The sequence below is a fragment of the Neofelis nebulosa genome, chromosome 6, assembly GCF_028018385.1.
Source record: "Neofelis nebulosa isolate mNeoNeb1 chromosome 6, mNeoNeb1.pri, whole genome shotgun sequence".
Lineage (NCBI taxonomy): Eukaryota > Metazoa > Chordata > Mammalia > Carnivora > Felidae > Neofelis > Neofelis nebulosa.
The window spans coordinates 57,730,826-57,755,338 of record NC_080787.1 but is presented as its reverse complement, the minus strand read 5'-3'; the positions used below and the strand labels follow the sequence as shown (position 1 = coordinate 57,755,338).

The following is a 24,513-nucleotide window of genomic DNA, read 5'->3' as shown; positions in this document are numbered from 1 at the left end:
TTCATTCTTCTGCATGTTGCTGTCCAGTTCTCCCAGCACCATTTGTTAAAGAGACTGTCTTTTTTCCATTGGATATTCTTTCCTGCTTTGTCAAAGATTAGTTGGCCATACATTTGTGAACCAATTCTGGAGTCTCTGTTCTATTCCATTGGTCTATGTGTCTGTTTTTGTGCCAATACCATACTTTCTTGATAATTACAGCTTTGTAGTAGAGGCTAAAGTCTGGGATTGTGATGCCTCGTGCTTTGGTTTTCTTCTTCAATATTACTTTGGCTATTCAGGGTCTTTTGTGGTTCCATACAAATTTTAGGATTGCTTTTTCTGGCTTCGAGAAGAATGCTGGTGCAACTTTGATTGGGATTGCTTTGAATGTGTAGATCACTTTGGGTAGTATTGGCATTTTAACAATATTTATTCTTCCAATCCATGAGCATGGAATGTTTTTCCATATCTTTGTATCTTCTTCAATTTCCTTCATAAGCTTTGTATAGTTTTCAGCATACAGAGCTTTTACATCTTTGGTTAGGTTTATTCTTAGGTATTTTATGCTTCTTGGTGCAATTGTGAATGGGATCAGTTTCTTTATTTGTCTTTCTGTTGCTTCATTATTGGTGTATAAAAATGCAACTGATTTCTGTACATTGATTTTGTATCCTGCGACTTTGCTGAATTCATGTATCAGTTCTAGCAGACTTTTGCTGGAGTCTATCGGTAATATGATTTAGTTAAAGAGTAAATCCTCAAGTTTCCTCAAAAACACACAATTCTTTCAAGACCAACCAGAAGAGACATATCAAACCTCTTTTAGAATGACTACTTTTCAGGAGACTTCAGGCCAATATTCTGTTACACCATCTACAAACAGATGATTCAATGTTTATATTACCTGCCAATTAGCAAGTTCAGAAGGAATATTGTGAATTTGGTATTAAACACTCTTAGTTCCTGATAGTAGAAGATTCATCTAGTAGTTATCTGCCATTCTTTATTTTTTATTTTTTGCTAGAATAAATCATTTCATTAATTCCCTAGATAGTACATGTAGAATGTGAAATTAAACATAAGCACAGCCATGAGTACACCTATGATATGTGGTTGGTTGAACAATATAAGTCAGTGGCTTTCAACCTTTTTTGGAGGTTTTACATTTTGATCTGGGAAACAAACACGCAAAATTAAAAGAAAATTTCATGAAACATTCTCACCCTTACTATATGTGATACAGTCTCTCCATTTCTAGTCTATTTACTATATTGTTTTATTTTTAAAAGTGCTGATCATAGCGTATTAAATTGATTTCACAGCTCACTAATAGGTTATAGCTCATAGTATGAAAAACAATGTTTTGAGCAACATCCAAATTATGAAAAACATACTATCTACAAAATGAGACATAGAGAAAGGGTAGCTTTATAACTAAAGAAAGCAAATGAAGTTAATAAAAATATAAACTCTTAATGCATTTAGGTTTACTTTTAATGAGTTGATATAGTTAATATCGGAATTCAAAAAGCAAAAGCCCACCTCTGAAATTGTAATAAACAAAAGTCACCAAATTTAAGAAAAATAGATGAATATCAAAATATAATTCAATGTAATTCTCATTGGCCTTTGAATCGCAATATAAACTCTCTATTATGAACTGAATAAAAAATGTGAAAGGCAAGTACAGCGCTATAGTAAAGCCTAGCTGCCCTTACATAATTTTCAAAAGTGTCAGATTGTTTTCTATACATATCAGTTTTGGAATGTTCAGACATAAAAGGTCCTTTGCACTACCCAGGTCAGAATACAGGCTGAAGACTTCCCTCTAAATGAGTTCCAAAGTGCCAAGAAAATGGTGCCAACATAATTCTAAATATTCACAGGTCAGTTTAATGTTCTCTGTGAAATGGGCTCCCAGTTTCAACTCAGCCTCTAGTAAAGTGGGACATAGGGGAGGAAGATCCATAGTATTTTTAGAAAATTATATATATGCTAGAGGAAGAGAAATCAAGATCAGAATGGCTTCTCCTGCAATACCCACAACACTCTATGAGCAAAACTGGTGCTTGTATGACTTTCTCATCAAAGTGCTCTTGATTTCTGCATAGAAATTACTAGGTTTTACTAATGTCCAATAGGGAGCTTTTCAACTCACTCTTTTTACTCCTTCCATTTCCAAAGAACATCTAACCCATTTTCAATTTCCAAGTTATTCCAGCAATATCCTGATTAAAAAGATGATCAATATACTTTAGGATGATTCAGCAACACAGCCAAACTATAATGACATTACTTAGACTAGACTGAAGACTATGTGTGAGCCTAGGAAATGTAAAATATATTTGAAGGACTATATACCTGAAACTTTTTTAACTTTCCATGATGGGAAAAGAAAAAGACAATCTTACAGGCCCAGGGTTGGCAGAAATACTTTTAATAAAACTAATTTAACTAGTAAGCAGTGATACCATGCAATGGCATCTATGTAATCACTATCTAGGAAAGGAACTAATTTTGCTCACCCTACTGCCCTATATGACATCCTGCCCTATATGACATTTCTCCAATCCTGTCTCCTTCATTTAATAACAATAAAAATACAGCTAACATTTACTGAGTGCTTACTATACATAAAGTACTGTGCTAACATTTTACCTCTACTATCTCATTTAATTCTCATAGTAGTTCTCTAGGATAGGTACAATTATAATTCATACTTGACAGATGAGGAAACTGGGTTTCTAGTGGACCCTGACAACCACTCCTAATTGCTAACTTGTAAGCAGGCTAAAGAAGGTCTCTAGAGCCAGAACTTAGAAACCAATCATCAAATCACCTTTGCAAAAGATTCCGTTAACTCCAGTAACTAGGTTTTTTGCTTTCTTCGCTTGACTAAGTCCCTTAAAGTGTCCTCCTTGCTGAAGTTTCTGCTTTGTAGTCCCATTCCCTGAGAGACAAGTCTTGACCTGCTTCTTAGGACTGTAGTCCTGCTCAGACACAAGTTCTGGAGACCCTCCCTTTATCCCTCCATCTCCCTTCTCTAGCCATCTCTATTCTGCTGTCTAAATTAGGAAGCTGACCTGTTTGGGCTTTTTATCCTCTTCCCAGTTGGATTTAGCCAGTGGGGTGTCCAAGCAGGAGATCAAAGGGAAGGAGGACAAAGAGTCAAAGAGAATTTAACCTCTTGCCTCCTTTCTCATGGGGTCATCTCAGACTTTTATAGTAGCTTTGTCTATATGATCTTCTCCTTTCATATTGGAATACCATTTCTTTTCCTCTCCCTTTGAGCCTATGTCTGTAAACATTTCCATTATGATTAACCCTGAGGTGCAGCATTGTTCCTCTTGTTTTCCCCACACCCAGCTGTTATGGTCTGAATGGGTGCCCTCCACATACACTCTCCCCGCACCCAAATTTGTATTTTGAAATCCTACCCCACTTAGGTCATGGTATCAGGTGACGGGGCCTTTGGGAGGTGATTAGGTTATGATGGGGGAGCACTCCTGAATGGAATTAGTGCTCTCATATAAAAGGCTTCAGAGAGATCCTTACCCCTTCTACCAAGTGAGAAGTCAGCAGTCTGCAGCTTGGAAGAGGGTCTCACTAGAACCTGACCATGTTGGCCCTCTGATCTTGGACTTCCAGCCTCCAGAAGTTGGGGAAATAAATGTCCATTGTCTCTGTAAGTTACCCAGTCTCTGGTATTCTGTTATAGCAGCCTGAATGGACTGATACTAGCCATCCACATTAGCTTCATCATCTATACTAGAGTTTCTCTGTTTCTCTTGATCTGGCAAGAGAGCCGGATGCTAAATGATCCAGCTTTTGTCTTACCTGAAGTTAGATAGCTTACTTTCATCTTGATGTGTTTAGGAAGAAGACTTTTATAGCAGAGAGGTATTAGCACAGAAATCAGAGGCTGGGAATGGTGGAAGACAATCTTTACCTCCTCTACAATGTTACTTATCCCTATCAATTGTCTATGAAAAGCTCGTAGCCATGCATGTAGTTATTTGAAAGCTTGCACAAGAAAGTATATGCAAAACTTAAAAGGACTCTGGACAAGGCTTCCTGTGGTTCCAGGGTCTCCAAAATCTCTAGGAAACATCAATTTTTGTGAGAAGTTGTGGCTATTTTTCTGTTACCATCTTCCCTGCACCCCCACCAACCCTTGGTATTTATGTGACTTTTCCCCATTTATCAGAAACAGATGCAGAGTTAAGCATAAAGGAAAGTGAATCAATTAAAAGTTACATTTTAGAATAACTGTAAGTCATGTAAATCATCTTCCATTTCACATTTTTTTGATTAATGCAGAACATTCTATTCATCTTGAAAGTTGAGGGCAAGATGAGATCATTATGCTTTTTACTTCAAGTAATCATATTCTAGAACATTAAATTTTAGACCAATTTCTAAAATTCACCAAATGTAATAATTCTGATGCAAGAATCAATGTGTATGCATAAAAATCAGGAGTGATTCAACTTTCAAATATTAATTTATCATATCAATTATAACATGAAAGGACAAAGTAATTTCTCTTTGAAATATCTGCCCCATTATACCCTATATTAATATCATATATTAATGAAATAACTGGTTAGCATTTACAATGTCTCTATTAATTTTTTACTTTTATGGTCTCAAAAGTTGAGGTCTAAACATAATTTATATGCTGAGTCACATACTTGAGATAATTTACTTAATAAATCACCTTAAGTGGTTTGCCCCCTCATCTGCTACCAATAACTTTCTCATCCTAATTTTTTTCATACCACGTTAAAGCAACATTAAAATTAAAAAAAATGATCACCTACATTTCACACTTTTTATTAAGTTATTTCCCTACCTCCTATATATAGGTCATTAGAAAAATGCATTCATCTGTCTTTACAACTTATAGTTTTTTTCTATTAATAAATTCATAGAATGATAAAAAGGGAAGGAAATATAAAGGGCCATGTCATCTCTGTTACTTGTATTGCCAAACCTGGGTGTGGGCAGCCATAGGGCAAGTCAGGACTAGGAAGTTAGTTAAGGGTGGAGAATGCAAGTATTGATCAAAGAAGGAAGCCCAAGGAAATGGAATGGATCTACTCAATCCAGCTAAAGTCTAGAGAGCTATATAAAAGCAAGGAAGGGTAGATGGGTACAGTGAGTTCAAAGTGTGGAAGTCAACTTCAAGGTTCAAGAGTGTCAAAGATTGACAGGAACAGGGGCTCAATGGTGGTGGCATTTTGGGACAATGTTGTGAATCCAGGATTGTGAATTCCAGTAGAGAAATTGCTCAAACAGCCAAGGGGGGACAGAACCTCAAGAAGATGTTCATCCTATTCACAGCAAGAGGGGGAAGACTAAACATCCTCCTACCAAAGGATAGAAAGCTGACTGAAATACCTTTTTCTGTTTGTTTGTTTGTTTGGTAGAGGTAAAGTCTTGCTACGTATGTCATTTGAGAGAGTTTTCCAGTCTGAATCTCTTCTAAATATATTAGATAATAAAGCAGTGTCACATAAGTGGTCACAAACACAGGACCTAGAATCAGTCAAGCTGTCTGGATCCATAACCATAGATCCAATACTTACTAACCATGTCACATTTCTGTGCCTGTCTCCCCATCTGTGAAAAGGTGATAATAACAGTATTATGTCTCATAACACCATTATGAGACTCTATGTTAGGTATATTAATAGCATATTTATTAATTAATTTATTTAGTTTATTAATAGTAGCATTATTATTCTTAATTGAAGGAAAAAGACCCAGATCCTCTTCATACAGCTTAGATTACACATATAGTGTGTGTGTGTTTGGTGAGTGGTGGCTTACAAGGGGCAGCAGTGGGGGAGGCATTAAGAAACATAGTTAATTAACTTGGATGCCTGTGAACTATATGAGACAAACCACAATCTTACTTAAAAGTATAAAGAAAAATTGTTAGACCAATCCTCCCCCCTTTTTTTAAGTAGGCTCCACAGCCAATGTGGGGCTTAAACTCAAGACCTGAGTCACATGCTCCACCCACTGAGCCAGACAGGTGCCCCTTTTATGAAAGACAGAAAGATGGTCTCTAATAGAGGCCCTTTTCCAAAGTGGGACTCTGCTTGCCCCCCAAGCCTGTTTAGCTTCCTGGAGGTGCTGATTTGAATTTACCCAATGATGGGGCAATGAAATGGTAATTTTCAATAAAAGAAGTCTTGCTAGACTGAAGGATAGAGGAAGTACTCTAGGCAAATCCCTCAAAGGGGAGGAGAAGATCTCTTGTGTGCTGGGAAACAGCTGATATACTGCTGGAGTATCTGGCTGGCCCTCATTCATCTGAGTTGGGTTAGCCTAAGGACAGTCAGATGAGAGAAAGGGTAGCTTCCCAAACCTAACTGGGAGGAGTTCCTTCAGGGGAGGGGCTGCAGTGGGCAGGGGGGCAGTGTAAATGAAAAGCATGCAACAGAAACCATATGGTTTTTGAAGTGCTGGAGAATCATGGCACTTGCTGGCTGTGTGATCTTGGTGGAAATTCTGTTCTCTATGCCTCAAGGTCCTTATCTATAAAATAGAGATGAGTAGTACCTATCCATTGTTGCTGTGAAGATTAAATGAGTAAATGTATGTAAAGAAACATTTAGCAGAAGTATTAGCTACTTACTAAAACAACTTGGTTGTCCACCCCAGGATAGCCATTCAGTAATGCAAAAGTCCAGGACATGTTGTTTCATGCCCTTTGAGTGAGAGGGGCAGATGAATAAGATTGGACCAACCAACTCCCAGGGTGCTGCTGGTGGTGTCTCTTAATCCAGGCACTGAAACCCAGACTTCAACAGCTCACAGAAGGCAGACCACCAGGGGGTCTGGTACACTAACTGCAGTCCTATCGTGTCTTCTCAAGGTGGATTTCCTGCCTTGTTTCAAATGGACACAAAAAGCAATTGTGCTTACTTGCAAAGAATAGTGCCTACTAGACTCAGAGCGGGCTGGGACACTTAAGTAAGTAATGGCATCAGTTCAAAGTCTGTGTGGAACACATAAATGTTGTGTCACTAAACCCTTCACAGTCTAGAGGGTCAGAAGGGAACTTGGAGGAAATAGAACCAGCCAGACTGAGAGATCAGAACACCCCTGGAAACTGGGCCTGTCCACTGGAATGAGAAAGTGAAATGATGAAATAACCAGCCTCGTGATGTGGCAGAATGGGATCACAGTGATGAGACATTGGGGCCAAGTGTTCTGAAAATATGGTGATGTTGGGGGGGCAGGGGAGTCAAAGTTCATAAGCATGGCAAATGTGGGAAGCTAGACGTATGAGTAGATGGAGCTGAGTGCTTGGTATGGACAGGCAGTCTTCTATACCAAATGAAGGATTATCCTTGTTGGATTGAGGGCCCCAGTTACCAAGTTTCCAAAGAAGGATGAATGTTGAAAAGCCTCAAAGATTGTGGGTTGAGGCAGGATTTAGTAAGAGTAATTGCTACATTCAACAGGATGTCTAGGAGTAGTTTTGGGGAGCTGGATACTAAGTCCTTCTGCCTTTCTTTTAAGCCTTAAGACTATGGAGATCCTTGCAGACCCTGAGCTCAGAACTAAATTTTAGGACTAGTGTTTTTGGCTCAGAATAGACTTATCTATCCAAACATCTAGCTATAAATTGGGATACTTAACTGGCCTGAAGACAGCTCAGGAATCAAGTTAGCCCTTCTTTCCATGATAGAGGTCTATGGAAGTGGTCCTAGATAGTTAACCCAGTCTTCCCTTTCAGTGTTAGAAGTGACATCTCAATGAAAATTACCTTAGGGAACTCACTTGCCTCTTTTCTAACCTGTTCAAAGTTGTAAGAGGACAGGAAACTCACAGCAGATCGTGTCCAGTTAGTCTCAGGGTGGACAGCATTTGCCTGCATTTGGGAGATGTCCCTGAAATTTTATAGGGTAGAGTTGAGAGTTTCCTCAACTCATCCTAGACTGACAGTGTTTATGACACTTCTCCCAATCTCAGAGGAGGTACTTAGGTGATGTTAATGTCGATGAAACGAGAGAATCATTTGATACTGCAGAAACGTGGTATCTGTATGGTTCTGATGATTCTCTCTCTCTCTCCCTCCCTCTCTCTTCCTTCCTCTCTCCCCTCCCTCCCCTTCTTCCCTCCCTTCCTTCCTTTCTCTTTCTATCTCTCGTCTCTCTCTCCTTAATAACTCTTTAAGAACCTGATGAAAACTATGGATCATGGTCCCTAAAAGGGACCCACATTTTTATGCATAATTTCAGGACCCTAGAAGTCTGTTTATGAATTCCACATTAAGAACTCCTGCAGCAGATAGGACCAGCAAGAACAGGCTTTAGTTTCTTGGCTTTCTTCATTGAAATGCAAACTTTACTATATTCTAATATGGTGTGTTTGCTGTTTTGTTTCCCTATTTTACTCCAGAAAGTGTGTTGAGGTTAATCAAGACATTTTAAGATATACTTTTCTTTCTGTTCTAGATCTGTGGGATGTCATTATATTGGGATAATTTCAATAACCTGTGGAATTGTGTGGCACTGAAAACAGTTTTTCTAATCATCAGTTACTCATTAAAGTTCTCTGTTCTTCTAGAGTGTATTACGCTACATGAAATAAGTCAGTCAGAGAAAGATAAGTATCATATGATTCACGCATATGTGGAATTTAAGAAATGAAACAGATGAACATAGGGGAAGGGAAGGAAGAATAAGATAAAAAGTGAAGGAGGCAAACCATAAGAGACTCTTAAATAAAGAGAACAAACAGGGTTGCTGGAGGGGAGGTGGGTGGGGGATGGGCTAAATGGGTGATGGGCATTAAGGAGGGCACTTGTTTGGATGAGCACTGGGTGTTATATGTAAGTGACGAATCATTAAATTCTACTCCTGAAACTAACACTACATTATATGTTAACTAGCTTGGATTTAAATAAAATTTAAAAATAAAAAAAAAAAGAAAAAATGAAAAAAAAAGTTCTCTGTTCTTCTTGGGATATTTGTTACCTCTGCTTAGTGACATTATTCTTTCAGGCTATCAGCATGCTGATGAATTAGCATATAAATCTATTAGCACAAAATATTTAATGCAAAAAGGCTACAAAAAATTATTGTAAGAAATGGAGGATATTTAGCTGGAAATGTTGCTATCATTTCATTAAGATAATATGGGATTTTATTCAGAAACATTAGTCAAGATTTTATTCATCTCAAGGCACCTGGGTGGCTCAGTTGGTTAAGTGACCTACTTCGGCTCAGGTCATGATCTCATGGTTCCTGAGTTTGAGCCCTGTGTCAGGCTCTGTGCTGACAGCTCAGAGCCTGGAGCCTGCTTTAGATTCTGTGTCTCCCTCTCTCTCTCTGTCCTTCCCTCACTATCTCTCCCTCCCTCCCCCCTCCCTCTTTCTCTCTCTGTCTCAAAAATAAATAACATTTGAAAAGATTTTATCATTGCATATTTACTATGCAACTATAAACCTCCTATCTTACTTATTTTCTTCTTTCACTTGAGAATGCAGTACAAATGCTTGTAACCTATATGACAAGCCTTACCTTGGAACTGGAAGTCACTAACTTCAGCTTTCAAACTTGCTTTGTAAATTGCCCTTACTTAGAAATGGTGGAAATATTTTACACTCTCTGAATAGTAATGAACAATGCTGCTCAGTGATTTATAACTCTAAGAGCTTTATAATTTGATTTATGAACAGCTCTCAAATTTTCCATTGGCAGTTCATACAACTATGAGTAAATTTTCTGGCCAAATGACTTAGTATTTTGCTGCATGACTAATCCCACACTCAATGTTAGAAACTACATAAATGAATTCTATTTGCTTGTGGATAATAAATGATTACTTTCCAAAAACTGTCTGCAAAGCATTCTAGAGTAGATGAATTCAATTACACTGACATTTTTAAAAAAACTCTCAGACTCCATAGACTTTTTTTTTGAGAAATCTGTAATGTTCACAAAAAATAACTTTCCCCCCATGCCCCAACAGCATTATTCTAGATTCTGTAACCCACAGGACAATAAATCCTAATTAGGCACTAAAATTCCTAAAATGTCACAAGAACAATTTGGAATGATTCACTTGAAATATTTTCTCTTACAATGATGCCTGTAAGTTATTTCAAAAGTTTTTATTATGGCAAGATGAGTCCTTTCCCGTGTACTGAAAATAATATTTGATATTACTGCAAATAATAATTATTTTTCCTTCATAAACACAAATTTTAAAAAGACATCCACCCACATGATGGCTCCCTTGATTCTGTGGCTAGAAATTGCCTCCAAGATTAAATTAGATGATGTAGGTTCTTCCAGATAATGCAGCTCCTTTACCTTTCAACACAAGAACATGTGCTTTGTTGGCACAGGTGTTGGTCTCACTCTGTCATGAAAAGCCATTTGTGAATAAATAGGTGATACAACACATTTCCTCAGATACCTCCTCAGATACCTCTCAGTTTTCCTTTTATGTCATTTAAATTCTTTTTTTAATTTTAAAAAATGTTTATTTATTTTTGAGAGAGAGAGAGAGAGAGAGAGAGAGAGAGCGAGCATGCACAGGAAGGGGAAGGGCAGAGAGAGAGGGAGACACAGAACCCAAAGCAGGCTCCAGGCTCTGAGCTGTCAGCACAGAGCCCCACATGGGGCTCAGACCCACAAACTGAGCCTAAGTCAGACACTCACTGACTGAGCCACCAAGGCTCTCCTCTGCCACTTAAATTCTGAGAGTAAAAAGCTTCACCAGTCCAAACTCAATATGATTCATTTCTAAAACTTTGTTGCTAGAGCCATTCTTACCTACACTTTTTGTTTCCAAAGGGGTCATGTTTTTATGTAGTGTCATTGTGTGATTATCAGTTGGGTAATACACTCACTTCCATTTAAGTTGTAATAAAAGGTTACAGATAACCTGGGCTACATTCCAAGACATTCCTTATCTTTGTCTAAAAAAAAATCACTCTCCTAGTTTGAGTGTTAGTAGTCAGGGATGGTGGGGAGGAGACCATGGGCAGGGAGCCATCCTAACCAGTCAGGGTGAGTGTTAACTGCAGAGTCAAAAGCAGCTGGAGAGCAGAAAGAACCCATGGGGGTGGGGGTGGGGGTGGGGAGAAGACTGCAGGTATGTTAAAACAAACAGCTAAACCACACCTGGCCAGAAGAATGCCTTCTTCCCTCCTCTCTTTAACTCTCAATTTCCCCTCCCTCTGTTGGTTCCATTTCTCAGGTTCCCTGGAAACTTGTTTAGGTACCCCTATCCTGACCAAAAAAACAAAACAGAAACAAAACAAAACAAAACAAAAAACAAACAAAAACCAAAAACCCATTACTCAGGCTTTAATCCAGCTCTCTCTACTTGTCCCTTTTAGATGAATTAACTTTTAGAGTTAGAATTTAAGTTTTAGGGTTAAATTTCTCCAAAGATTGTGGACAAAGGTTCTCTACTGTTTCCACCTCCTACTCCCTCTTCAACATGTTGATGTTTGGTTTTAACCTCTCCCACCACAATGAATCAGTACTCTGGAAGGTCACCTCATCACCAGTCCTCAGTCCTTGCACACCTTCCGCTCCCATTTGTGCCTCTGTTCTAGTGTGCCACTAAATTGGAACACTTCCTACTCTGGCTTCCGTGGACTTGCCTTCTGCTGTCCTCTGCTGTCCACAAATGAAAGTTGTCTCCAAAGTTCTGGTTCCAAAGTTCTGGTTTCCTAGTTTCTCTTCCTTAGTCATTTTGTCCATCATGACCTCAACTATAATTCATGTCATGACTCCCAGTCTGTCTCCGGTTCTGACTTTTCTACCCATGTTTCCGTGGGCTTGTTGGATAATTTTACATGGACATTCTGGTGCCTCTATCTCAATGGGTCTAAGATTCAGTTTGTCCTCTTTTCCTACAGAACTGTCCTACCACCCTAGCTCAAAGGTTGAGTCATCTTCATTCCTCCCTTTCTCTAAGTTGGTCACCACAAAGCTTAGGGTGGAGCCTCCTTTTTTTCCTGATGCTTCTCCTGACCCATGAATTAGGAATTTGTGCCACAACTTCCCATCTCTTAGAGAAGTACCACAGAGCTTCTATCTTTATTAAAGTTCGTTACTCACTCTTACTTTGGGAGGCAAATGACTCAGTGATGGGGGAAGTTGGGGAGGGCCTTCCAGTTGATATATGAAAGGTCCCCTTCTCACATATGGTCCTGTCTCTTGTTCACTAATGCTGCAAACCTCATGAGTGGGAGAGTGTCACGCTCTTTTTTGGCCTCTGGTCTCCTGGTAAGAAGTAGAATCCTAGTGCCTTAGTGTTGGAAAGGCCTGTAGTTCTTCAGCTGTGACCGGATGGGTGTGCAGAGTTAGGAGAAAAGAAATGAGATATCTCATTTTGGCCTAGAATCTAAGCCATGTTCTTCAATCTGACTTTACTCTGAATAAAGTTAATATTTTTGTTTCCTTTTGGTTCCTCATGTGTGTTCTCAATCCAATTTGGCTAAGAATCCAAAGAGAAGAAGGGCTGCGTGATAGGTCATCTTCTACATTCCTGACACCAAACACTCCTATTTTTATCAACTCATTTGTCTTCTCTTGGGTGACCATGCTAACTCACTATCATAAAAAGTCAAAATATTATATATACTTTTCCATCTTGATTGCTCATTTCTTCATATGAAACATTGACCAAGGACCTTCCTCCTCCATTCCTACCGCCAAACCTTAATCTTTTTGTGACTTTGATACAATGTCAATTATTCTTTGTAATGAAAACCTAGCAGAAAGAAAATATATGAATTCTATTAAATTAACTTCCAAAAAGGATTGATTGGCTAATTTAATATTTATTAAATTCCACAATGCATTAGCATTACATAAACACACAGAAAGAAGCAATTAATAACATGCCATTATTTGGAGATGGAAATGATAAATTAGCAACAAATCAGAAAACAATGGAACCTAAATACTAAATTCTATCAATGATCTGGTTTCCTTATTATTAGTATCCTTGAGGTAACTGATGTAAAGAACAGACACAAATGCATCTAAAAAGAAATATCTATAATCCTACTGCACGCAGGTAAAGCATTTGTCTGCCAAGAGAGATAAATGATGTTCTTGTGTATACTTGAAACTTATAAATGGCTGCAGCAAGACACAGGATGATAACAATTGTGCTAAAGTAATAGCTCAGAAAACCATAATTGCTATTTAGTTGCTTTTTGTTGTTAAAAATGCAGAGTTTGGAGCACATTGGTTACTATGCTGTGTTTGTGGTCTTAGACATGTTTCAAGGATATTTAGACCATTTTAGCTCACTCACAAATTTTAGTCAGTGGGAAGTATCAAAGTAAAACTGACCTTTCTAAATTCTATTAGTCATTTCTCCCAATGTTTGCAAAAGGTTAGTTCATTTTTGTTGTTGTTTTAAATTACTCTACCAGGCCACTGGGAATCAATGCAGTAAAGAATTCTTCCTTTCCTGATGTGCCACACATTGTGGACAGTCTTCAATACTCCTGCACAATGGACAGGAGTACAATCTCTCACTGCAGTGGGCTGCGGTATCAGGAGACCTTTGGGCAATGTGAACATGAGGCTATCCTACCTGTCAGACCGCGAGTGCCAGGGGCCTCTGAAGCCTATCTTGACTTGTAGTATATAGCCTATTCTCTGACATTCAACATTCCCATATACAGCATCTTATACAGCATCTGCAAGCAAGGTCCTTGCATCTTCAAACCCAAACGACCGAATGTGATACAACATGTCAACAACTTGACTGTTTATTTTGTTTTAGGAAACATGTTGTACATAAGAACATTTAATCCGTGGTTTCCCACGTTTATGAATCTGGCATTTAGGAAATGCATTAGCCAATGCCTTTTGGAATTTCCTTTAATGCTTACACATGGTAACGTGTTCTAGGCCTTAAAAACATCAATGGTTAAGCTTTTATGCAGAGTTGCACTGTTGATTTTGTATAGTTAGAAAACAATACTGATTTTAAATTCCTACACGCAAATAAAACTTAAGTATTGTCATCTATTCTTTGAATGCTTTTCAGAATTTTACAAATTACTTTTCTATGACAATTTCTTCAGTGTCTCAAATGTTCCAAAGTAAGAGTCCACCTTTGTAGTTATTAGAAACTCCACAAATGCAGTAATATGTTACTTTATGTCACTATAATTGCAGTTGCCTTATGCGGGTAAATAAAACAAAACAAGTTAAAAACAGCCCCCCACAGGAAACGCCTGCATTGCCTAGGGTGCAGCTTAAAGCTGTATAGGGAACGCTGGGCCTGCCAAGGCCAACCGATGCCGCAGACTGCAGCCGCAGCGGCGTCCGGGCCAGGTGGCGGTGGCTGTCCGCAGAAAGGCACACTGCAGCGCTCCCGCCACACCTTCTGCGTTGGCATTGCACCAGCGACCACTGTAAAATCTCCCGGCACCAACAATATACTTTTTGCTGGTTATGAAGAAAGGGGAGGGAGCCGGAGGGAATGTGTTCATTTTGAGTGTGACAGATCATTATTTCCTCACACTCCCTGAAATATTTCTCTTCAAAATATTTACAAGCCAATCTCCAACTTCCTTTATCTGCCAGGTCCCTAAATCTTAAATTGCCTCTCTCTCCAAACGCACTAGATGAGTCAGGGCTTGACGGTAAATGCATGGAAGTGCCCGTTTCTCGGCTGCGAAATAGCACCTAGATTGGGGGTGTCACAGTTCACGTCTGCAGACCGGAGCGTTCTACCGGGGAGCGCTCCCACTTTAGAGAGGCTTGGAGAGGGTGGGCCTCCCGTTCTTGGAAAACCCCAATTCCCAGGGAAGGCCCTTCCCGGCATTCACGCTTCAGCGAGCGAGGAACCCCCCGCAAGCAATAGCTCACCCGGCTGCATCCTCCAAAGCCCCAACCTCGGGGCGGGGCGCGGGGAGGTGGGAGGTGGGGGTAGCACCGCCTGCAGGCTCCCGCCAGCGCCTCACGGTTTTCCCCCTGGCTCCTTGGCGCCCCCTGTCGCCGGGCTCCCCAGCAGTTCGGCCCAGGGAGGCTGGATAGGTGGAAGCCCCAGGTGTCGGGGAGCGGAGAGGCGCGAGATCTGTGCACCCGCTGACCGCGCGGACTGGAGGGCGGCCCCGCGGGAGGGCGCTGGGCGCTCAGGCCCGGGAGCAGCCCGCGGCCGCCGCCGAAGCCGCCGCAGCCATGTCCGCGCGCCCGCGTTGCCGCAGCCCGGCCGTGATGTCATCAGGCGAGCCCCCGCCGCGGCGCCCCATTCCCGCCCCCCGCGGGCCGCCGCCGCCGCCGCCGCCGCCGCAGCCCGGGCGCCGAGTCCCCGCCCCGACCCACGTGCGCCCGGCTTGTGGGATGCCGAGGCCGGCGGCGGCCGCAAGACGATGCGCGGGACCCGGGTGGCCGCGGCGGCAGTGCTGCTCCTCCCAGCCCGCCGCGTCCCTGGCGGGGCTGCGCCCGGGGGCTGCGCACGGACGGGGGCGGGGGCGCCTGGGGAGAGAGGGGGGAGGCTCCCCGCCGCCAAGTCCCTGCCTCGTCGCCGTCTGCTGAGTCATGGCAAGCGCTCCCCGCAGCCCTGGATCACTCGCATAGCGCGGCTGGCGCGGGGTGCGCAGCCATTGGGCTGGGCGCGGGGCCGCGAGCGCCGGGCATGACGCGCTGAGCCGCGCTCGCCCGTGCCCGCCGCTCCGTGGTGCGCCCGGCGCGGGTGCCTGTGCCGCCGCCCTCCAGCCCCGCCGCCGAGCCGCCCCCGCCTCGCCCGCACCATGATCGCCGCGGCTTTCCTCGTCTTGCTGAGACCCTACAGCATCCAATGTGCCCTCTTCCTCTTGTTGCTTCTGCTGGGCACCATCGCCACCATCGTCTTCTTTTGCTGCTGGCACCGCAGGCTCCAGAAAGGGAGGCATCCGATGAAATCGGTCTTTTCGGGTCGTTCAAGGAGCCGAGGTAAGACACGCCGCGACGGCTTTCTTTCGGGCTAGGAGGAACATTTAAGCCGATTTGGAGAGTGAAGCGGGGTTCTCTCTCCCTTCAGCGCTGCGGTCCCTACCCCCATCGCTGCCCACTTCGCAAGCTGAGTACGTTTATGTATATAACGTTCTTTGCTTGCCCTTTTTGCCCTCACCGCCTTCCTGCGGTCTCTGTTGGGATACCCACGGTGATGCCCAGAGCTGGGAGGGGAGGAGGCACAGACGCCAGTTCTTAGTGGCAGTTTGCTAGAGCCCTAAGGGTAATTGGAGCGGAATCCGGGGCTGCGGCAGCCTCCCTCCACCCATCCATCGCTGGAGCTTAGGGGTAAGAAAGTAAGGCACGGAGAGTTCGGGGCTCCCCAACTCTCCCAGAACTTTCCCTGAAACTTCTCGCGGAGAACTCACCTAGAGATCGATGGCCTAGTAACCTCCCCGCCCTATAGTATGTCCTCACTGAATTTAAGGCGTCCGGGATGTGTCTTCCCGACCCTTGTCCCTCAGGTAAGTCCTTAGTAACTCGGCAGGTGAAGAGCAAGGAGTTAAATGAAGTCTCGTTTTTCTCTTTTCTCCCCAGATGCTGTTATGAGATCCCACCACTTTCGTTCTGAGGTAATTTATTTAGCGCGCACGCTCAAGGTCAGAAGAAGTTCTCTTTCCTGAGTACCAATATTAATCATAGGCGTGTTAAGAAACCCGCAGGGCATTGAATGGCGAGCATGCTGCCCCCAAGCCTAAAGTGACGTTTCTTTTTAAGCGATTCCCCACCGTTAGTGCCCGCCGAGCCAGCGGTGTTAGCAGATTTCTTGTGTGGTGGAGCCACTGTACCAGAGGGAGAAAGACGGCCCCTAAAAGCGCTACAGACCTTAGGAAACTTCGCCACGGGGTGGATCTCAGTTTCGTTTACAATATATAATTTGCGGGTGGAAGCTGTCTGGGTGCTGTGAGCTGGCTGTGGTGGTTCCCTTGGAGAGCCAACGACAGAGGGGAGCTCTTAGGAGGTTGGTGCAGAGCAATTTGATCATATGCATTTCATTTTAGTCTTTCCAGTGTACATTCTTACTCACTCATAAAGCTGCCCATGTTTTACTCGGGCCATCTGATGCTTTTTGCAAAGGACGGTGGTTGTGATCCGGCCTTATCTGATCTCGTGCGCTGGTCTTTGGTCTCGAATGCGGACCATCCCTACGTGAGCAGGTGATGTGGGTGCAGTGATTAGGTGGGGCTGTTATAGGACCAGCCCCACTGAAGGTAGGACAAAACAAAAAGCACAAGCTCTCCCAGGCCCAGCATTCCTTTATGAATTTCCAGGCCAACCCCCTACTTAGTGTGAGACAATTTTCCCTCTTTTTAGGAGAGTTTCACACAACCAGGCTTGGAGGTTACCAGTAAGGATGCTTGCTGTGGTTTACTCATTTTAGCAAAGACTTGGTAGTTAGACACCCTCCATTTACTTGCTATTTACCTGAGACGTTATTTCACATTTCGTTTCACTAGTTAATCAGATGTTTTATTGCACCATAGATGTTTTCTTGGACTCTGGTTGCTTGAAAGCTTTAATTGAATTATTACAACATCACTATAATGTTGCACAGTGAGTAATCCCACTGCATGTAGCCCTGGAGGGTGGGTGAGAACTCTCTTCTCAATTTAGGATACTTAAGAGAATAAATTTACCAGTCAGATAATCAAGAGGTTCCATTTCTGTCTTTTCACTAACTAGCTGTGTGGTTCTGGAAAACTCTCTTAACTTCTCAGCATCTCAGTTTCCCCATCTGTAAAATAGTACCTTGCAGGGTTACAGTGGAAGGGGAAATTTACAAGTAATTATGTAAAAAAAAAAAAAACAAAAAAACAAAACCAAAAAACAACCCACTTAGTTCATAGTAAATATTCAGTAATGGGTAGCTACCATTACAGGTTATAAAATTGAATTTAAAAATGTGTAAAAATAAAAATCTTTGCACAATTTAAATGAAGTCTTAATTCAACTAATTAATTCAAACTTAAAGGAAACAACATAAACTCTGTTATGAAGCAACATTTTTGAATATCTGATTAATTAAATAGAATAACTCATTTAGATGTGACAAAAATAAGTAATGGTCAGGGTGCAAACATCAAAATTTAGGATTTTTATTTTAAGAAGAGATTACCAGCTCCATACAAATAAGTGATAGAACCAAAATAATCCTGTTATGAATTAATTTATTTACCATTAGGCATTTTAGCTAAAACACAAATGAAAAAATGCGATAGGACTATGTCTTGTTTAGTTATCTCTTAGTTAAGCATTTATCCTGTGCTTGCATTTGGTTAGGAAAGCTGGGGACAGTTGTTTAATGCTTTAACTCATTTCACACAATTCCTAATCCAATTTGACATCTTGTCTATACTTCATATTTGCCTAATCTGCTAGCATATGAACTCTTTGAGGACATGAACCATGTCTCTCCTTTTAGGGCTGTATCCCTACTGCCTGGTATATAGTGGGTTCTTAATAAATATTTATTGAATGAATAAAAAAATTTCTCAGTGTGTGCCAGTTCTCATAAATTGGCAAATAGAACCCAGAGTTGGGCAAAAAAAAAAAAATGCACATTCTCAGGATATTGCTTGGAATTCAACATTTGCTGAATCTCTTTCCAGCTTTTAAAATTGCCCTGGAGTTTGTATTAAAAATGTAAGTCACTAATCATAACAAAATGAATTTGGTTAGAATGTTTTTTCCTCAGGAAATTAAATACAGTATTAGCTTAATTTGTTGATGGGCTATCTGTGTGTCTTTCTGTACCAAGTTTCTTTGGTAAACTACTCAAAGAAAGTTATGTGAACATCCCAAGTGCATGAGAGTGCCACATTTTTTCACTGTTTTATGCTTACCACAAATAAAACATTTTCCTTTAAGGAAAACATTGGGAATTATTTTTTTTCCTCCCTTTTTATCAAAATGCCATTTCTTGCAGGATTTTCTCCTTGAGAAATACCTCTGAATTTTTTGGATTCCAGCTTTTCAAAAAATCAGAATTTGAGTAGCATAATGGATATTCTTGTTGCTTTTTAGCAGTAGCTGCTGCAAAATATTTCTCAAAGAAAATGTTTTGAGTTTTTGACCAGTCATAATCATACTGAACTAAGAACTTAGTGACTTCTTCATTCCAATCTCAGTAAGTAGATAATTCACTTTCAGCATTTCCATTGTGGTCAAATAAGGAAAATGAGTTTAGGATATGCTGACTCATTTGGAAATGTGAAAGAGCATTGGGAAAGCCCTTGAACATGTGAAGAAGTTTGTTAGCCCTGTGCTGCTTTGCTTGGCAGAGGTTATTGCTTCTGCTACCTACATGCTCAGGAAGGAGTCCAACTGGACAGGAAATTTCAGGATGTTCCTTCCCAGATAGTCATACTTGTCCAGAGGGGAAAACCATGGCATCAAGACCCACTTTGCTTTCTGAAGAAAGTCACATCCCTCACCTGAGGAGCTCCAGCTTTGTTTTTCTCACAAAGTATATAATAAACAAATTTCTTCAACATGAAGTTAATTTCTTCCTCATGAAGCTACAACTAAATAACATAGATGTTTATAAGATGTTTTGGAAGTGTAACCATCTACCAACACTTGCAAATTCATCTTTACTGGCTTAATAGTCCTCTAAATTTTTGTTAAGTGTTTATTTATTTTTGAGAGAGAGAGAGAGAGAGAGCGAGCTCAAGTGGAGAAGGGACAGAGAGAGGGGGACAGAGGATCTGAAGCAGGCTCTGTGCTGATAGCAGTGAGCCTGATGTGGGGCTTGAACTGATGAACTAGAAGATCATGACCTCAGCTGAAGTCAGATGCTCAACTGACTGAGGCATCCAGATGCCCCAACAGTCCTCTAAATTTTAACAATAGTATATGAAAATGTGAAATTATTAAACCAGCCAGCAAGGTCTGAACACTATAACTCCAACTTACCGACAGATATAAAGACCCAATTAGATAGATAGAAATGTGTGTTTTATGTCTGAATATAAAGAACTTGTGTAGTTTTTGTTTTCATAGCAAATGAAGAGAAGTGATTTCACATTGAAGTAGGACACAGTTTAGAAACCCAAGTATTCAATCTGAACATCTAAGAAGTGTACTTTTCCTGAGGATTTATAATGTTTTATGCTGTGACTTTACACAATGGTTAACTGTTACACTGGATTCCTGTGGTAAAAATCAGGCAGTGACAATCCTGATTTTAAGGAAATTTCAGAAAGTGATATGGGTAATTGAGGTACCATGAGATTTCAAGAAAGAGCCTTGGGAGTGCTTCAATAGGATGAAGACAATTATAATGCCCTTTGAGAATACCCGGAGTGAACAGTGGTAAATGATCCCTATTCATCAGCTCAGTGGAATAAGGGGAGCCTTGTTTCATATAAGGAAGGGGACGAGTGTGTTGTGTGTCTGTCAGGATTTGAGTAAATATCTTCACTTCCCGTTTCAGGTTAAGGAACCAAAAGAGTTAACTCAAGCTAAGCAGTTCTCAAGGAGTCACATAGCAAGATAAGGACTGAGTAAGACAAGAACTCTCTGGCTACATTTTGTCTGCCCTATGGTGTTTAACTGTGTCACTCATAGCTCAGAGAATAATATGCTCAACATTCTCAATGAAAGAGACAAGCTAAATTGAGTGAATTTCTTACAGAGCTGAATTAGGTAAATCCTTTAGACTTCCAATGATTATCCAAGTTATCGTAGATGAAAGGATAGTCCACACAAACTCTCTTGGCCTCATTATGTTCTCAGAGTGTTCCTTTAACAAACTGTGCAAGAATAGTCAGCAAAATAACCATATTTCATAGCTTCTCGTTAAACTTCTGTATTTCATTGAGAATTACCCAATTTAGTGAATTAGAGAAAGTGATAGTTTATTATTTAGCTCTCTTTTAAATTGGATTATCTTTATAAATAAATTCTTTGCTTAGAACTAAATTCTAGGTCTAAATTAATTTATACTAATTAAATCAGTCATAAATTGAAGTCTACACATGATATGGTATTAATTTAGCTTCACTCAGTTATTTTCAAAATAAATACACTTACATTTTTGTTCTGTACAAAGTGTGACGTTAGATAGTAGGGCTAACCGAAGGTCTGAGGTATAGCCCTGTCCTTGACGATTGCTTCTAGGTCATTTCCAATATCAGTGCTGAAATTGTATAGTTGCTGGTTTCTTCTGTTACGGTAACTGAACTGCTGTGCTGTTTCCAACTATGAATCACAAATGTGGCAAGAGCATCAAAGGCTAGGGTGTACAAGTACAGCCAATACATTTGTAAAAAAAGACAAATTCACCCTGTTCACAGAGCTTTATTATGCCAGAGTCACCACTACCATATAATTTACCCTTATATTAGCTACATGGCAACCAAACAGAATGCTAAAAGAAAAAAAAAGAAGAATAGAAACCCATTTTTCCCCCGTGCAATCCAAGCCAGTTAAATGCATCTAGATAAAAGTTGTAACAAAAGCTTTTCCAGAGAAGTTTGAATCTTTGCCTAATCTTAAGGCTTAAGAGTGACTCTTTTTTGAGATTTGGATTACAAAATAGAACTAGGCTAACAACAAGTATTGGTTTAAAGAAAGGAAGGTAAGCGTAGAGTTTAAAATCCTGATTTGGGGTTCCAGCTGTGCCACTAACTGGGTGATCTTGGTCAAGTCTCTTAGTATCTCTGAGACTTAGACTTGGTGTTCACTGGTAACATAAAGATGGTATCTGAAGCCCCTCCAGAAGTAATAGGCCATGTTTCTGCTATGTGCAAAGCATCATGCTAAAAAGTCATCATGTAAAACATGATTCCTGCCTTCTAGGAGATTAAGGCAGATGAAGATAAAGATATAATTAACAAAAATACCAAGGAACAAATTATGTATAGAAAAGGAATGGTTGGAATCGTCCTGGTGAAATGACTGCTTCTAGCTAGGGTGATCAGAAAGGCCTTGCAGGAGGCGGTGATATTTACACTGAAGCATTCAGGTTGGGTAGTATCTGGCAAGACAGAGAGGAAATGAGAGCAATCCCCCAGCAGAACACATAAGGATAGGCAAAGATTTAGGAAGGCATGTGCCTCTTTTCAGAGCTCAGAATATGCTAATATGATTAGAAAAAAGGGTTCCTGAGATTGCAAAAAGCAGTGTAGAGGTAGAAATATAAGTGGATGCCAGCTACAATAACAATATTTTTTGCATACTACTTGACAGTTAGCAAAGGACTTTGACATAACATTATTTTGTTTGAACACTTTAGGAAGGCACATGCTATCAGCCCTCTCAAGAGAAGCAAAAAAAATCACTTTTTGATTTCTTTCCCAGCAACTATAGCAAAACAGCCCTATCACTGTTTTTTTGTTTTTTTGTTTTTGTATGCTCAGGGAGAATGGAGAGTCATGTCCACTGCTGCAGAGGGCCTGGGAAAATGAGTGGGTATGGGCTTTTCTGGTCACCCAGAAGCTGCACTTTTGCAGGATAACACGTTTTTCAGGTCCAATGTTCAAGTATCACTGGGTTGTATCTTAACTGCAGATACCATATGTCCGAGAATTGTGACATCCTGCTCATGTGTTCAGTGTGGTCATTACAAATCCTAATGCCAAGTATAATAAATTTGCAGGTAATTTGTTATGTACAAGCCCATTTTGAACAGCTTTTGAAATATATTACAGTTTTTTAAAGTATTCGAAATATGTCTCTGCTTTTAAACTTCTTCCTTGCAAATATGTCTCCCATAGAAATTATTCTAAGTGTTTATGTCCTCCTTAAATCCTCAAGCCTACTCCTTCACCCTCGGCCTGTGACTTTGGTCTCCTCCTAACTCACAGAGAATATCAGTGCCATCAAGCAATAAACTTTTTGGCTCCTACAAACAAAGTATATCTTAAACTTTCCTGCTAGTCCGATAGACAACCCATCTGTCCTCCTTTCTAGTATTTCATGCTTATGTGGTGAGTTCCTTTTCTTCCTAGCTCTTGGGGGATGTTGGTCCATGAATCATCCCCTCCTCTGTTAACTTCTTTTGCTTCCCCTTTGTAGGCTCCTTTCCTTAACACATAAGGATCATTGGTACTGCCTTTTTTGTTTTTAAGTTTATTTATTTATTTTGAGGGAGAGAGAGAGCATGAGCGAGGGTGGGGGGGAGGACAGAGAGAGAGAGGGAGAGAGAGATAATCCCAAGCAGGCTTCATGCTTGGCACGAGGGAGTCCGGCACTGGGCTTGATCTCATGAACCATGAGATCATGACCTGAGCTGAAATCAAGAGGCAGTCACTTAAGTGACTGAGCCACCCAGGAGACCCTGTGTTGCCTTTTGAAAACAATACAAACCTCCCTATACCACCAGCTCTTCTCTTGGCAAGAAACATTTCCTGAAAAAGATTCTTTGTCACCTTCTGTTCCTCACCTCTCATTTATTCCTCAACTTTGTGTAATCTGGCTTCTGCCACTGCTACTAAAAATCACTTACTCTTGGGGCACCTGCGTAGTTCAGTTGGTTAAGCATCTGACTCTTGATTTTGGCTCAGGTCATAATCTCACGGTCATGATATCACAGTCATGAGATAGAGCCCCTGCATTGGGCTCTGTGTGCTGAGCATGGAGCCTGCTTGGGATTCTCTCTCTGCCCCTCCCCTGCTCATGCTCTCTTTCTCCCTCAAAATAAATAAATAATAAAAAAATAAATAAACAAAAAATATCACTCATTGTTAGCTCATCAATGATTTCCAAATTGTTAAATATTTCAGCCAGTGGGTTTTAGTGTATCTGCAAGGTTATGCGACCATCACACAGTTTACTTTTAGAACACTTTTATTACCCTCAGAAGAAACTCCATACCTGTAGGCAGTCACTCCCCACTCCCCCTTCCTAGTTCCATCCCCAGCCCTAAGCCACAACTAACCTACTTTTTTATCTTAATAGATGTGTGGGGCCTTAGTTTTGCCTGCCCTATTCAAACTCTCCTTGCAGGATCTAGCCATACTTACTGTTCTAGTTTACTTACATATAATGGTTACTCTGAAATCTGTACCTCAAATTCAGACTTCACTCTTGACCTCCAGATACAGTCAACGACTTTTCCCTCATTTTCACATGGAGGTACCATAGGTATCTCAAACTTAACAGTGAACTCATCAGTCCCAAACCCTAACTGCCACTGTTTTGAAGAGTGGCACTACACTCACCCCTACCCTCTGCAGCTGCTCAAACTAGAAATCTGGAAGATATGACAGATCCCTTCCTGTGTATCCTGTCCTCTTTTAAATCTCTCTGGAGTCTATGCCTCCTTTACTACATCCACTATGGTTACCTTAGTTCAGGCCCTATAATAAGCCTCCAGAGCAGCCTCCCTGCCTCCTCATCCCTAGTCCATACACACTAATTTAATAAGGATCATTCTCAAATACAAATTCTTAATTTTTTTTTTAGTCAGGGAGATAATCTTATTCAAGTAATCTCAACAAAAAAATGGATTATTAATAAACAGGGATTTGTATTCTCTCATAGCAAGAAGTCTGGAGATGCTGCAGCCTTTGCTTGAGCT

The 24,513-nt window shown here is 40.9% G+C and overlaps 2 protein-coding genes across 7 annotated transcripts in view; one reads left to right on the top strand and one right to left on the bottom strand.

Moving 5' to 3' along the window:
• Positions 1-15,125, bottom strand: part of BEND6 (BEN domain containing 6) — a 64,088-nt gene extending 48,963 nt beyond the window's left edge. Inside the window, exon 1 of the mRNA XM_058734321.1 lies at positions 14,865-15,125. The gene's annotated coding sequence lies outside the window, so the exon portion shown is untranslated. The remainder of the gene's footprint in view (positions 1-14,864) is intronic.
• Positions 15,126-15,690: 565 nt separating this feature from the next.
• DST (dystonin) overlaps positions 15,691-24,513 on the top strand; it is a 496,251-nt gene continuing 487,428 nt past the window's right edge. For 2 of the 6 annotated variants that reach the window (XM_058734319.1, XM_058734316.1), the window contains exons 1-2: positions 15,691-15,929; positions 16,527-16,561. In XM_058734319.1, coding sequence (XP_058590302.1) covers positions 15,749-15,929; positions 16,527-16,561 — 216 coding nt within the window. In that variant the 5' untranslated portion in view covers positions 15,691-15,748. Of the gene's footprint in view, positions 15,930-16,526; positions 16,589-24,513 lie in introns of all 6 variants that reach the window. The other 4 variants (XM_058734309.1, XM_058734306.1, XM_058734317.1 and 1 more) reach the window with 3 other exon arrangements.